Consider the following 13,708-nt stretch of genomic DNA (forward strand, 5'->3'; position numbering starts at 1 on the left):
CCCCTATTTTGGATAAACGGTTTAGCTGTTTGATTTATACGTTTGAAAAACAGTTGATTTGCCGCTTTTTCTGAAAAACATGGGGTCGATTCAAAGGTGGTAATTTCGAGCTAGTTCTTGTAAAATCTATTAATTTAGTAGAATATTTGTAATCATCAATCAAAGCTATTATCTATATAGAAAAATCTGCAAAGTTTATTTTAAAAATTGTAGATATCGATCCAAATAAAAAAATTTTTAATTTTGAATTTGTACATCAGAAACACATTTGCACAAATTTTAAGGGAGATCCAACGGACAAAGAGACACAAAAGTATATCTAAGGAGGACCCATTGGCAAAAGAACAAAAGGCCCACGGGCAAAAGACCAAATGGCCCACTTGATTAAAAGCAACCATCCTGAATTGGGGCCATAAATCGACCAAATGCAGGCCATCAGAACTAAGGATCAAGACCAATCGAGTCGAGCAAAGACATTACCCTGCCTCTCACCACAACCCGACTTAAAGGAAGAACTCATCATTACCAGTCATTTCACGGAGGCCCTTGAGATTCCTAATTAGGAGCCGAGAACTGACCATAATATAATCTACAAAGCTTCCTAGAGGATTTCCTCGTCAAGTAATGAATTATCTATCATATTACGGTGATCTGCCTGATAACATGGTCTTATTCTGTTGACAGGAGCTCCTCATCCAACGATCAATAGTTGGCAGCCAACGAAATTGATTAAAACTCAATCATTTGCCAAACGGCTAGATCAAAACTCAAGTCGATTTAAACAAGATCTACAAGGCATTATAAGCAAAATAGTTGCATAATAATCTGCATATAAATATTAAAAAAAAAATTCTAAGATAATTAGAATCATAGAACAATGATATATAGAAGAGAAAAAAAGGAGCAATGTATACATACAAAACGTAAAATATATCTCTTCAGGGAAGGACATAGCGTACTATTCATCATAAGAAGAATGAGGAGCTGCAGTGCATCCAGGATCAAAAGGATCTTCAGAACCACAACAGAGAAAGAGCTAATAAACAATTCATATTACTGTTCATTACCGTCAAAGACTGATCGACAATCCCGCTTCAGCATAATCAGACGAATAAGTCTTGTTGAACCCAGATGTATTGGTTTCAGTTAACCGATTTGGGTAGCCGAATTGAAGATCATTCCTGAGAAAGAGTTAATAAACCATCATATTAAAAATATCACTATCACCAATCTCTCAAAAGTGAAATACACTGTTTCATGCATAGGTTTTATCTATGTATATATGAAAGTTTAGGTGTTGGATGTGTAAATATATAAGAATTGTGTGCATTTACATACATATCACACAATTCTTATATATTTACATATCTAACATCTAAACTTTCATATTTACATACATAACACTCAAATTTCTTAAATCACATCAAACACATCAATATCACTAATTTCTTAAAGGTGAAACACATCTTTTCATGCATATATTTTTAATATCAAGATGTCATAAATGTAAATATAAAAGTGTAAGTGTGAGACAAATAATTGCATTAAATTTTCCAATAACGGGGCATTTACATATGTTCGACACAACTTAAAACAACGGGGCATTAACTTAAATTTGTTGTGATGTAAAGCTTCATTTTTTTTTACCTGCAAAGAAAATGGACTATGTTCTTGATTATTTTATTAAAGGCATTTTAAAATTTTTATTAAATTTTTTTGGCTAACTTTGATTTTTCTTTATAAAGAGTTTATACTAGAGGTAGTCATAATTCTCCACAATCAAACCATATTGCAACTTATGGAGGCAGCAATGGCATGTAACCATCAATTAAATGAATCTGCATAAAATTCTAGTATCATTTTGGTTTTATTTTGGGGAAATTAACATAAGCACCACACAACTCTTAAGGATTTACATGTTTAACAACGAAAGTCTGATATTCACATTTATAACAGTTTGGTGTTATAAATTTATGCATGAAAATGTGCGTTTGACTTTTTAAAAATTAGTAAACAATATTTTTTATGTGATGATAAAGCTTTCAGTGTTATGAATGTAAACATTAAAGTTTAGGTGTTAAAAGACATTTGAATACATGGGAATTGTTTGGTATGTTTGTAAATGCCCTTTTTTTCACTATATGTTCCGAAAAGATTAACCCTTAAGTTCAAGAAAATCTCTTAACCACAAGAGCAAATCCTGGAAAAATACAATCTATTTAGTAGTACAATATAAGAGAAAGTCTTGCTAGAAGAAGAACATTTAGGGAAAATTTCATACCAAGCACACAATTCTTATGTATATACATACCTCACACTTATTTACATATATATAGTGCTTTAAATGTATGCATAAAAAGGTGTACTTGATTTCTAAAAATGATAATGGTGCTAGAACTGAGTGCCATGTGTGTAAATATTAAAATTTGTTTGATTTCTAAAAAATGATAATAGTGCTATTTTTTATGTGATACTAAAGAACTGAGTGCCATGTGTGTAAATATTAAAATTTGGGTGAGAGATATGTAAATACTTAAGAATCGTGGGCTATGTATGTAAATGTCCCAAACATGTAATATGGATGGTCAAGGGTCTTGTTCAACTTCAGAATATACTTAAATTTTCTAGCTAAGAGGTTTGAAAAATCAATCATCTCTATGAGATTTCTCATTCTATAGTTATTTAAGAGTAATCTTATTTTATTATAAGCAAAAGCACGTCATACAATACTAATGTTATTACTATCACCTTAAAGAATAGAATTTTCAATTATACATCACAGGATCTATTTGGGGTAGTTGTAACTTATTAAAAAATAGCTGTGAAACTGCTAAATAATAATCTAATTGCTCAAAAAACTGCGGTGGTTATTACAATTATTATTATTTTTTAAAGTCAGACCGCAGTTAGAAAGCTATCACCACACATAGCTAGGAGTGGTGAGAAAACACAGATTTCAGCGGTAGCTTTTTGAACCAAAACGTAGTTTACCCAGACAGATAAAACTGTGGTGCAGCGTCGCACTGCCGCCTGAAACGAACCCACAGTCAGGCATCAAGTAGGCAGATTTTACATACATGCCGCTCAATTCTTATATATTAACAGATCTAAAACCTAATTTTCAAATTGTACATACATGGCACCTTACATATGCTTGAAAAGGTGTACTTTATTTCTTTTAAGTTTAAATGTTGGTATTTTAGATGTGACATGAATAGTTTGGGTGAAATAAATGTAAAAAGTAAAATATAGGTGATAGATATGTAAATACTTGGGAATCTAGTGTGTATGTAAATGTTCCTATAAACTTCAGGGAAATTTACATACACATCACACAATTCTCATGCATTTACATGTCTAACACCAAAGTTTTTTATATTTACATACATGAGACAATGCTAATAAAAGCCTACGCTTGAAAATGTGTATTTCAGTTTAAAAAAGCTAGAGTATAGTGAAAATTGTCAAATATTTGCGGGTTAATTCTGTAGATATGAAATTTTAGGTGCTAGACATGTAAATATACAAGAAGTTAGCAGATTCAAGAATTTTTCCATCATGCTGTGAGCGTCATCTCCATCGCCATCTCCATCAATATGAATATGGATTTGTCGTATTTACTAAATCCTAGTAAATGCAAATACGGGTTGCAGCCAAACAAACCCTAAATCAAACTATCACCAATTTAAAAGCAAATTGCTAACAACATTGAACAAATTCTCCGAAGAATTAAGAAAAACATACAAAAGTAAGCAAAATTAGTAGCATCAATGAGATCAAAACAGCACAAACGATAAAATTATCAGCATAAATGAACCCTACCCCCAAAATGCGCGGTATGAAATCGGCACGCGCCGGGATGATTGATCGAGGGATCGAACTGAGCTTTGCAGTTCTTACACGTCCTCAGCAGCGGCCCGGCACTGCCATCGGATCGGACGGCGGTGATTATCCGGCAAGAATCGAAACCCCGCCGCCAGGCTAGCGTTACACCGATCGCAGCGCTTGAAACTGAGGAAGCTCTGCCGCTGGCGAAGCTTCTGGAGGAAAAAGAGAAGGCGAGTGCCGATTTGGAAGGAGTTCCGACGGCCGCGACGGCCGCGACGGCCGCGAACCCCACGGCCGCCCCGAGCCGCCGCGAGTCTAGGTCTGAAACGAATCCTAGATTTAGGATTTTCGTTTGCCCACATGCCACACATAATTTTTATGTATTTACATTTCTGCTTCAGAAAATTTGCATACATGCCACTTAATCCTTATGAATTTACATAATGCACCCTCGAACTTTGATTTTTATATGGTAATTACCCTGAAAATGTGGATTACACTATTTTCACCCTTTTATACATAGGAATAAACTTTTGCATTTCATATTTAGGTCATTTGTAAATGGGTCAATTACATGCAAACCATCCAAAACTTGCTATTTACAAATCAACCATTCTCTTTCATTCCTTTTTCAAATTCTCACTTATCAAATATTCACGATAAAATCTCATCCCATATTTTTTTCCATTTTTTTTCTCAAATTCTAAATAGTTTGATCATGGCACGTATTAATACATCTGTTCGGTAGTTTAAAAATATCACCTGGATGTTTAATTCGTAAATAACAATGTTTAGGGTAGTCGATATGTAATTAACCCTTGTAAATATCATTGTTTCGGGTGGTCTATATGTAATTATCACTTTTTTTTTAACTATCAAACTCATGCATTACAAAATTTATGATTATATCCTATGACTAATAGTAATTCTAAACATATGTTCATTATTATTATATTATTTAAATTTTAGAAAGTTAAGGGGATAGATCCCAAATATTCATTAACAGTAAAAGAAATCAATTACATAAAGTAAAACGCCAAATTGTGACAAAAATAAATAAATAAATAAATAAATAACTAAACACACCAGCAACGAAAGATTTTGTAACAAGGGCTTGGAAATAAAATTATATGTAAGGTGAAGTTTGAAGCCATGAGCACACGAACCAAGCAAAAAATATATCATAAGCGATGCGAAATATACGTTCAACCCTTCATTAAAATGAAAGGAGCTAACGAATCAGCCTTTAAGTTGCTCCTCACTTAAATTTTAATCACAACTCTTAAAAAGTCGAGGATGTTGCTTCCAAAAAAATTATACCTTTCAGCTCAAGAGAGTGTGAGTTCTCATTAAAAAAACACAAGGAGCCAGTCTGTCTAAGGATGAAGAAAAGAAGGGCGGAGGTGAAAAGTATGTTGCAACAGAGAAGTTGGCATCCAAGCTTTGAATACTCATAACAAAAATAACTTCCGAGTTCTCACTCTTTGTTCCTCTTCCAATTCCATAATTTAGCTCTAATGAAAGTTTTAATAATGAAAAAATGCCTGAAAGTTTGAGAATTTGGCCAACAAACTTTGTACCATTTCTATCTTTCAATATAAAATAAATCATTGCATGCAAAGTAAAAATAAAAAAAAATAAAAGCCATTATGTAACAAAAACGAATTCCAACAATTGAAGTAAGTTAGGATTGGGGAGATACTCAGCCATCTAGGGCGACCATTCTTTTAATATAGCATTTGAGAAATAACAGACAAAAAAAGAGTTGGTTTAATCATTAATGATTCATTTTCTTATGGCATAAGCAACAAAGAAGTTATACATGAATGTTCTTAACTCTAAGCATTGCTAACAACAAACCAAGAATATGAGTTCCTGAGAGCATTTCTATAATGCCAAATAAAGTTAGCCTAGTTAACCACATGAGAAATATAATTAAATCTCTCACAAATAGACTTTCAGGTGAAATTTTCCTAGTTATTCCAAAGTAAGTGATCAGTTAAATTGTGGGGAAGAATGTTATTGATCTTGGAAATATCATAAAAGTATTCAACAATCTCATTTAGTTTCAATCCTCAAGGACTAGAATGGCCTGGAGGCAACCATAGAACAAAGAATGGAGTGAAAGGAATCTCCTTGGTTCTAGTAACTTAGTGAGAGCTTTGCAATTGACCCAAGGATCCCCAAGTTCATCATATTTCTACCATCAATAATAAAAAAGGAGAAACAATGTTTATGCTCCAGAGCTAAAAGTTCATATTTCTACCATCAATAAAAAAAAGGAGAAACAATGTTTATGCTCCAGAGCTAAAGAACTTAAGTTCTTCTAAAATGAAGTGACAATAGATGGATCGAGATTCTGATGAGAGAGGTTATTATATTTAAACCATCTAGCCACATTATTAGTGTCATTATAGATGTTAAGAATAAGCTTAGTAACCTCTCTAAACTGAGTCATAGTTTTGATTGAGTGAAGGCCAAGGTCACAAATATTGCTTGGTTTACATATAGTGTCCCAAGAGACAACATGATATTTCTAATCAAGGATGGAAACATGAAGCAAAAATTTAGAACACTATGACTGAATTAATTTGGTGCATCTTTTGGGAAGAATGAGAACACACGCCAAATACATAATAGTCCCCCAAATATACAATGAGATAAGTTGAAGCTTTCCAGCTTTAGAGAGAGTATTGACTTTCCAGCCATCAGGGATATCACTAGTTCTATCCACTAAAGGTTAAAAAGAAACCAATTTTCTTCTGTGAACAACCACTGGTATTCCCAGGTAAGTAAAGTGAGAGGTAGTAGTGTGAATATTCAAAATATCCCTAAAAAGAGAAGAGCTATGAATAGTTTTATAAAATGTGATATGAATTTACATAATTTATCCTAAAATTAGAAGCCGCACAAAATTCATATAAAAAATTTTTAATAGATGAAATATTAGAGTGTGTGTGTGTATGAAAGATAATAATATCATCAACATAAAAGAGGTGAGGGATGGCATGTGATGCTATGAAAGGGTCATAAAATCACCTCTGCCACATGAAATTGCAGAAAGTTAGATAAGTCGCCCATAACAACATGGAAAAGTGTAGGGGAAAGAGAGTAACGTTGCCATAAACCAATACAAGAAGGAAAGAAACCTTGTGGTGCACCACTAATGCAAACATAAAACTTAACATCAAAGATGCAAGCCCAAATCCAAGTAACAAATAGAGGAGAAAAACCTTTACTACGAAGCCTAAAAATGATAAACTCTCTATTTATTTCATCAAAGGCCTTTTAATATCAAGATGAATTTGTTATAAATGCACCTCAGACATATAAAAATGTTTAATTGTAAAACCCCAACCTATACATTTATAAATACTAAGGCCCGTTTGGGGCAGCTTATAAGTGCGACAACGTTTTTGAAAACGCCGTCTAACCGTTTGGTTTGTGCGTTTTTAAAAACACATCCTGCCACGTTTGACTTTTTTACACTAATCGCAGACCATGGATCGACCCGTGGGTCGCGTTTCAAGATAGACTGTTTATCCTGAAACAAATAAACTGCCCAAACAGACCCTAAATTGAGTGATATGCATGAACACTAATCGTAGGCCATGAATCGACCCGTGGGTCGCGTTTCAAGATAGACTATTTATCCTGAAACAAATAAGCTGCCCAAACAGACCCTAAATTGAGTGATATGCATGTAAATTTTTTTTGGGGCAATTACATGTAAACCACCTGAAACTTGCTATTTACAAATGAACAATACTCTTTCATCTATTTTTAGAATTCTCACTCAAATATCAAAATTCATTAGCAAGCCCCAACCCATATTTTTCATTTTTATCAAATGTCTTTCATCTATTTTTAAAATTCTCACTCAAATATCAAAATTCATTGGCAAGCCCCAACCCATATTTTTCATTTTTATCAAATAAAAAAAAATCACTTGAGGGCTTAACTGGTAAATATGAATGTTTTGGTTGGTGTTTATGTAATTTTCCCTTCTTTAATCTCAATGTAGCCATTAACAGGATGAAGAAAAGAAACCCCTTTTCCTGCTGGAGTTAGGGTTGACGAGGTCGGAATGCTTTCTCCATCATCGGATTTCCTTCTTCAGCTTTCGTTTACGATCATTCAACGTGCTTTCTCTGATTTGATAGGTGATATTGATGGCGAACAACGGCGGAGGGCGGAGCTCGGCTCCTCAGCCGGAACGGTGGTACGAACTGAGACTTGGTTCTTCCTTCAAGGATCGTCCCTCCTCCAAGTTTTGTACGCTTCGATGTGAGCATTCATTCGCTTCTCAATTCTCTTCGTAAATCCATTTATTTTGTGCTACCAATGTTTTCATTTTATATGGTAAATTAGCTTATCTTAAACTTGTTGTAGAATCAGGCTTTTAATCTCTAAGAACTGGTTTGGTTTGTTATTTTTCTTCATCAGAGGACAGACATCTCGCATAATTGGTTTTTATATTCATGTTATTTGATTAATCGTCTCTGTATTTGTTCAATGAAATTCACTTCGAAAAGAAAGAATTTTGGAGAGAATGTAGGGCAATTTAGGTTGTTTGAGCATGTACTGTGAAGAATGTATGAAGCACTTGAAAACGGAGGTGTGTCAATAAGGTGAAATGACAAGGAGTTTGGTAGAGTGAAAGGATTAGATTGTGACATTGCGTGTGGATCTTAGAAGCAATGAATAATGTAAAGGAGCTTATAATTCCTTTTCCTTATTAGGGATAGGAGGCTCAATGTGATAATAATTTTTGTCACTCTTCTATTTGAGTTATAACTAAAAGCTAGAATTTAGAGCATTTTTACTTTGTTTCAATCATTGATTTATTTGATCAAATTTTTTAAATGCTTGAAAAGTTGTATTACTATGCATGAAAAAAGTTGTGTAAGAATCACTAGCTTTGGTAGAAATGAACCTTGATTTGGGAGGTGTTTGGTGGATTGAGATAAGTTTTCTCTTTTACTCTTTGGTGGATTGAGATAACAAGTTTTCTCTTTTACTCGCTTAATCTCTAACAATATAGGGTTTCAAGACGAGTCTATTATGCAAAATTTGAGTGAGTTATACTTCTTTTACATACATTAATTAGGTTATTGAAATTTTCAGATGAATTTAAGCCAGCTTCGATTGACAAGAACCAAGCAGGTACGCTGCATAAGACTAAGGATAATAGGGTGACGGTTGAATTCAACAATAATCAACTTGGGAGGCCAAAGTTGACCTTTGAAGGAACTAGTGAGGATTACAAGGACAACGATGGTGTTTTATTTTTTGATGGAGAGACATTTCGATTGGAGCGTTTACATCGAGCTGTAAAGAGGCTAAGGCATGTGCGACAACCTGGCGAGTTTGTAACTGGAGTTAACAATGCGTCTACAGTTACAAATGCACTGGTTGTTGAGTCACGATCTCCTCCACTTGCGAAGACGATGAAGCCACAAACATTAAACAAATCAATAAATCATGCGATGCCGGTAAGTATATACTCATTGTAGAAAATTTGACATTATATTTGGCATCCTTGTTTTTAATTTTCTTCTGGAGTTATTGACTTGTTGATGTTTTTTGCTTAAAAATAATGTTTCAACAAATCTTATCACTATGGAATCTTTTCAATTTAAATACCAATGTCGTTTTCATGTTAAATCAAATTTGCACAACCTTAATATTCAATATAATTTTATTAAGCTACTTTTTCTTAATTAAGAAATTGATGGTATAGTTAACCTAATTAAGCATATCGAGCAAATTTAATGAATATAATGAAAAATTTAGGTTCATTTTAATTTGCTATAGATGAAAACTTAAAAGTATATTGATGAGCAAATTAAGCCCATGATCACTAAATAAAAGAATAATTATAATAATTTTCATATATAAATAAATATGAAATAATCAAACTAATTGAAAATTAAATTCAAATAATTTTAAAAGAATTATGCAATATTTTGTGTGAACTCTAAAATATATGTTGAATAATTTTAGATAAAATTTAATTGATTCTATTAATATTTTCATTATCCTTGAGACATTTGATAAATCTTTTGCAATCAATTTCCATTGAAATCTAATAAACACACAAACTAAGTGACAATGACTTGAAATCTTCGCTCGAGTTTTTATGATTTGAACATTTGGGCTTATTGTTTGAAGAAGAGCATATCAGATCAGTAGATGACACTGATACTACAAAACTTTTGTTATCATCAAATCATGTATGAGACACGGGCTATGTGAATACCCTAAAGAGCAAGTTTTTGTATACAATAAGTAGCCTTTTCTTGGAGAAACTATTCTTTAAACATAATCAAATTAATACAATTGGCCTAATTAGATTCTTGTCAGGTATAAATGAAAATATGTTGATTACATTGTCTCAGAGCTCCTTAGGTTAACTTAGTTTAAATCAAATGATTTAGCTTTTACTTTTTAAAACTTCGAAGATGTAATGCTATGAACCTCGTCTTTCTTTGCTTATATTACTTCTAAAAAGCATTGGATATTGTGTGAATGCTGAAAAAACCTGGTAGATTTTCACCATAGGTTATGTTAGACAAAATATTTCAATGTAGTATATGATCAACATAATAGCCTTGTCCCACTTGTTAATGGTCAACTTTATGAATTATGATTCTCTCTCATCATTTTTAAGTATTGTATGAGGTATTTTAACATATTGCTCAAATTTTTTTGCATAACTTCTAACTAAATTACTTTTTTTTTCTATCTATTTTTCTTCTTAGGCCATTGACATTAATTTTGTCTACCCTTCTTATTGCTGATGTCCCAAATCTCAAGAAAAAAAAAAGATGCTTGAGACATATGAGAAAAATGATATTTCTATACATTTAAATAAAAATAAGTAGTAGAAAAGTCATATGAAAGTGAAAATTAACAACAAATGATTTCGATAACCAATTAGATTAGAGTTTTAGAGAGAATAAATGTGAATAAGAAGTAAGCATAATATCAGCTTCTAGCGAAAGTTTAAATATTAATATATTTTTAAATGCATTAATTTTTCTATTAAATACTTCCATTTATCATCTGATTTGATTTTTTGTTCTTGGTATGTTGCATTGCAAAGTCTTGTTTGATGGAGTAGTTGGAGGAGAACAATCCACTTTCTAAAAGCTTTTTCTCTACTCTTGAGCTCTAGCAGAGAATATCTTCTCATTTCCCATGAGGCTTAATTTTCATGGTGGTGTTATTTTCATCGGTATTTCCATCCTACAATTAAATAATCAAAGTTTAAATTTAGAAGATCTTAAATTTTTTAAATTTAGAAAATTTTATCAAAGTTTAAACATCCCTATGGCCTTGAGGAAGAGACATAAGAAGGCACATCAAAACTCTGCAATGCAAAAACAAGAAGAAAGGTAATAATGTAATAATAAATTATGCATTGTAAATATTTCAACTACCTTTTATTTTAATTTCTTCCTTTTAAGGCCGATTCATACATACATGCATTCATTTGGTGGGAAAGCACTTGTCCTGAACATTTATTACATTTCATAAAAATCATATATTTAGAATAACTTTTACAAGAAAAAAAAAATCTTAGAGAAAACACCTTTACAAAATTTGCCTGCAAATAAAAGGCCTCCTTTGATCACAAGGGGAATGGTCAGTTGTAGAACTTTGCTTGTTTACAAATCAGTGGTCAGATAGTCTTCCAAAATAAGTGTAGTGCTTGATATGTTTGGCAGTAGAAAATATCTAATCTAGAGAACCAAGCAGCTAATTTTGTCGAATTTCAAATTTAGGATGATTTACATACATAACACTCAATTCCTATGTTTTTACATATCTAACACCTATACTTCAATTTTTACAGACATGCCACCTTACCTTATGCATGAAAGGGTGTATTTCAAATTTTAAAAGTTAAAATGGTGGTATTTTTATTGTGATATTAAAAATTTGAGTGCTATGTGTGTAAATATGAAAGGTAAAAAAGTAAACTTTAGGTGTTAGATATGTAAATACATAGGAATTGCAAGTATATATGTAAATGTCCCTTTAATTTAATGGCTTCTACTGAATCTATTGAAAGTTTTTTAAAATGCCGAATGAGATCAATAAATGTAAATGTTTCGCAGGAATAAGTTCAGAAGAAAAGTAGCTTAAATAGAAGGAAAAGTAACTTTGGAAATACCATGCTCTAGAAGAAAATGGTGGGATGTTTAGTGTGGTAAAAAAGGAACTATATGAATAGTTGTATGGAACACAAGGTAAAGTTAGAAGATTTACATGCATATCACTCAATTCCAATGCATTTACATATCTAACACAAAGTTCCATTTTTACATATATGCCACTTCACCTTTGCATAAAAGGGATGTATTTTACATTTTAGAAGTTATAATTCTGGTACATATATGCAACATCATTTTCACAAACACTTCTAATTTAGTTATGTTATATAAGCTGTCTGATTTTAAAATTTTATTATTTGCACAACTTAAAATTTTCTCATTTCTCTTTTTACAACAGCTGGAGGTGGAAAGAATTGATATTGGCGATCCAGAAAATTCAGGTACTTTAGTTTCTGCATAGGCTCCCCTAATTATGCATGTTCAAACTTCATCTTCATGAGATTTATGTCAATTATTTAAAGGAAAATTTACATACCACACAGTTCTGAAGTATTTACATATCTATCACCCACAATTTGATATTTACATTTACAACACGTTGGCGTCATAAACCTATGAATGAAAAGGTCTATTTCATTTTTAAAAAAGATAGCGATGCTGATACTTTCGATGTGATGCTAAAGATTTTATTGGTATGCATGCAATTATGAATGCTAAGGTGTTTAGATTTCTAAATTATAAGAATTGTGCGGTATGTGTGTAAATGCCTCCGAAATTTTATATTTTTAGGTACAAAGATGTAATTTTGTATTTTATCTTAGTTGGTCTACATACAAATCACTCAATTTTTATTTATTTATATATCTCACACTTAAGCTTTAATATCTACAAATCTAATATCACATCAAACATAGCACAATTTTCACCTTTTTAAAAGTGAAATGCACCTTTTCAAGTATCCGTTAAAGTACCAAAATACTATGTATGTAAATGTGAAAGTTTACTTGTGAGATTTGTAAATACATAAGACTTGTTGCTACATTCGTACATTTCCCATAAATTTAATAATTTACTCTATACGCATAAAGGCTTTTATTGCAGTGTATACTTCACAAGTTTCAGTTGAAGTGATTTGTGTTCTCAGGCTTTACAACGTTCTGTGCATAGTTGGCCCTCCTGGTAGCTTTTTGCACTTGTCGGTTGGCCTTTTATTTACTGGTTGATATGGTTACTTCTAAATATATAAGAATTATGTGGTATATATGTAATTCCCCATATTTACATATATAAATATCTAAAATTTGATATTTACTAATACTTTAGTGTCATAATCACATCAAATCGGATGCATGAAAAGTCATTTTTCACTTATGAAAAGTTAACTGTATTATTTTGTTGAAGTTAAAGCTTTGGAGGCTTAACTTGTAAATGTTAGAAGTTTTGGTGTTAAATATGCAAATATATACGAATTATGTGATATGTATATGAATCCTCTATTTCTAGCACACAATTCTTATGAATTTATTTATCTCACACCTAAACTTTTATATTTACACGCATAGCACTTTACCTATACTTGAAACTATGGATTTCACTATTAAAACGTAGTAAATTGTGCTATTTTTGGTGTGCTACGAAAGAATTGAATGTTCTGCCTGTAAATATGGAAGTTTTGGCGGTGAGGTATGTAAATCCATAAGAATTGTCTACATCTACACGGTGTTCGAGCCAAAATGAGCCGAACACGAACGAACAAA

General features: G+C 32.1%; 2 protein-coding genes across 2 annotated transcripts in view; one reads left to right on the forward strand and one right to left on the reverse strand.

Annotated features, from left to right (window-relative positions):
- Positions 1–875: 875 nt before the first annotated feature.
- On the reverse strand, positions 876–5,713 carry LOC110034111. Its single transcript, XM_020738380.1, has 4 exons — positions 5,689–5,713; positions 3,808–4,161; positions 3,645–3,664; positions 876–1,036 (listed from the first exon to the last, which is right to left on the reverse strand). Exons 1-4 carry the CDS (start codon positions 5,711–5,713, stop codon positions 959–961), a joined length of 477 nt encoding a protein of 158 aa, XP_020594039.1. The 3' UTR covers positions 876–958.
- Positions 5,714–7,841: 2,128 nt separating this feature from the next.
- The window catches only part of LOC110032987 (ELL-associated factor 1-like), a gene marked incomplete in the record, with an annotated part of 6,582 nt that continues 715 nt past the window's right edge, over positions 7,842–13,708 (forward strand). Inside the window, 4 exon segments of the mRNA XM_020736806.1 lie at positions 7,842–7,909; positions 7,992–8,115; positions 8,956–9,323; positions 12,349–12,391. Coding sequence (XP_020592465.1) covers positions 8,001–8,115; positions 8,956–9,323; positions 12,349–12,391 — 526 coding nt within the window.

Source organism: Phalaenopsis equestris, unplaced genomic scaffold (genome assembly GCF_001263595.1).
Source record: "Phalaenopsis equestris unplaced genomic scaffold, ASM126359v1 Scaffold000002, whole genome shotgun sequence".
NCBI lineage: Eukaryota > Viridiplantae > Streptophyta > Magnoliopsida > Asparagales > Orchidaceae > Phalaenopsis > Phalaenopsis equestris.

Coding starts and splice junctions, on each gene's coding strand:
- LOC110034111 (XM_020738380.1), bottom strand. CDS start 5,713: ATGCTCTCAGGAACTCATATTCTTG. Junction 3,665..3,807: donor TGGGGGTAGGGTTCATTTAT/GCTGATAATTTT, acceptor AGTTTGATTTAG/GGTTTGTTTGGCTGCAACCC. Junction 1,037..3,644: donor GGTTTGTTTGGCTGCAACCC/GTATTTGCATTT, acceptor ATTGTTTATTAG/CTCTTTCTCTGTTGTGGTTC.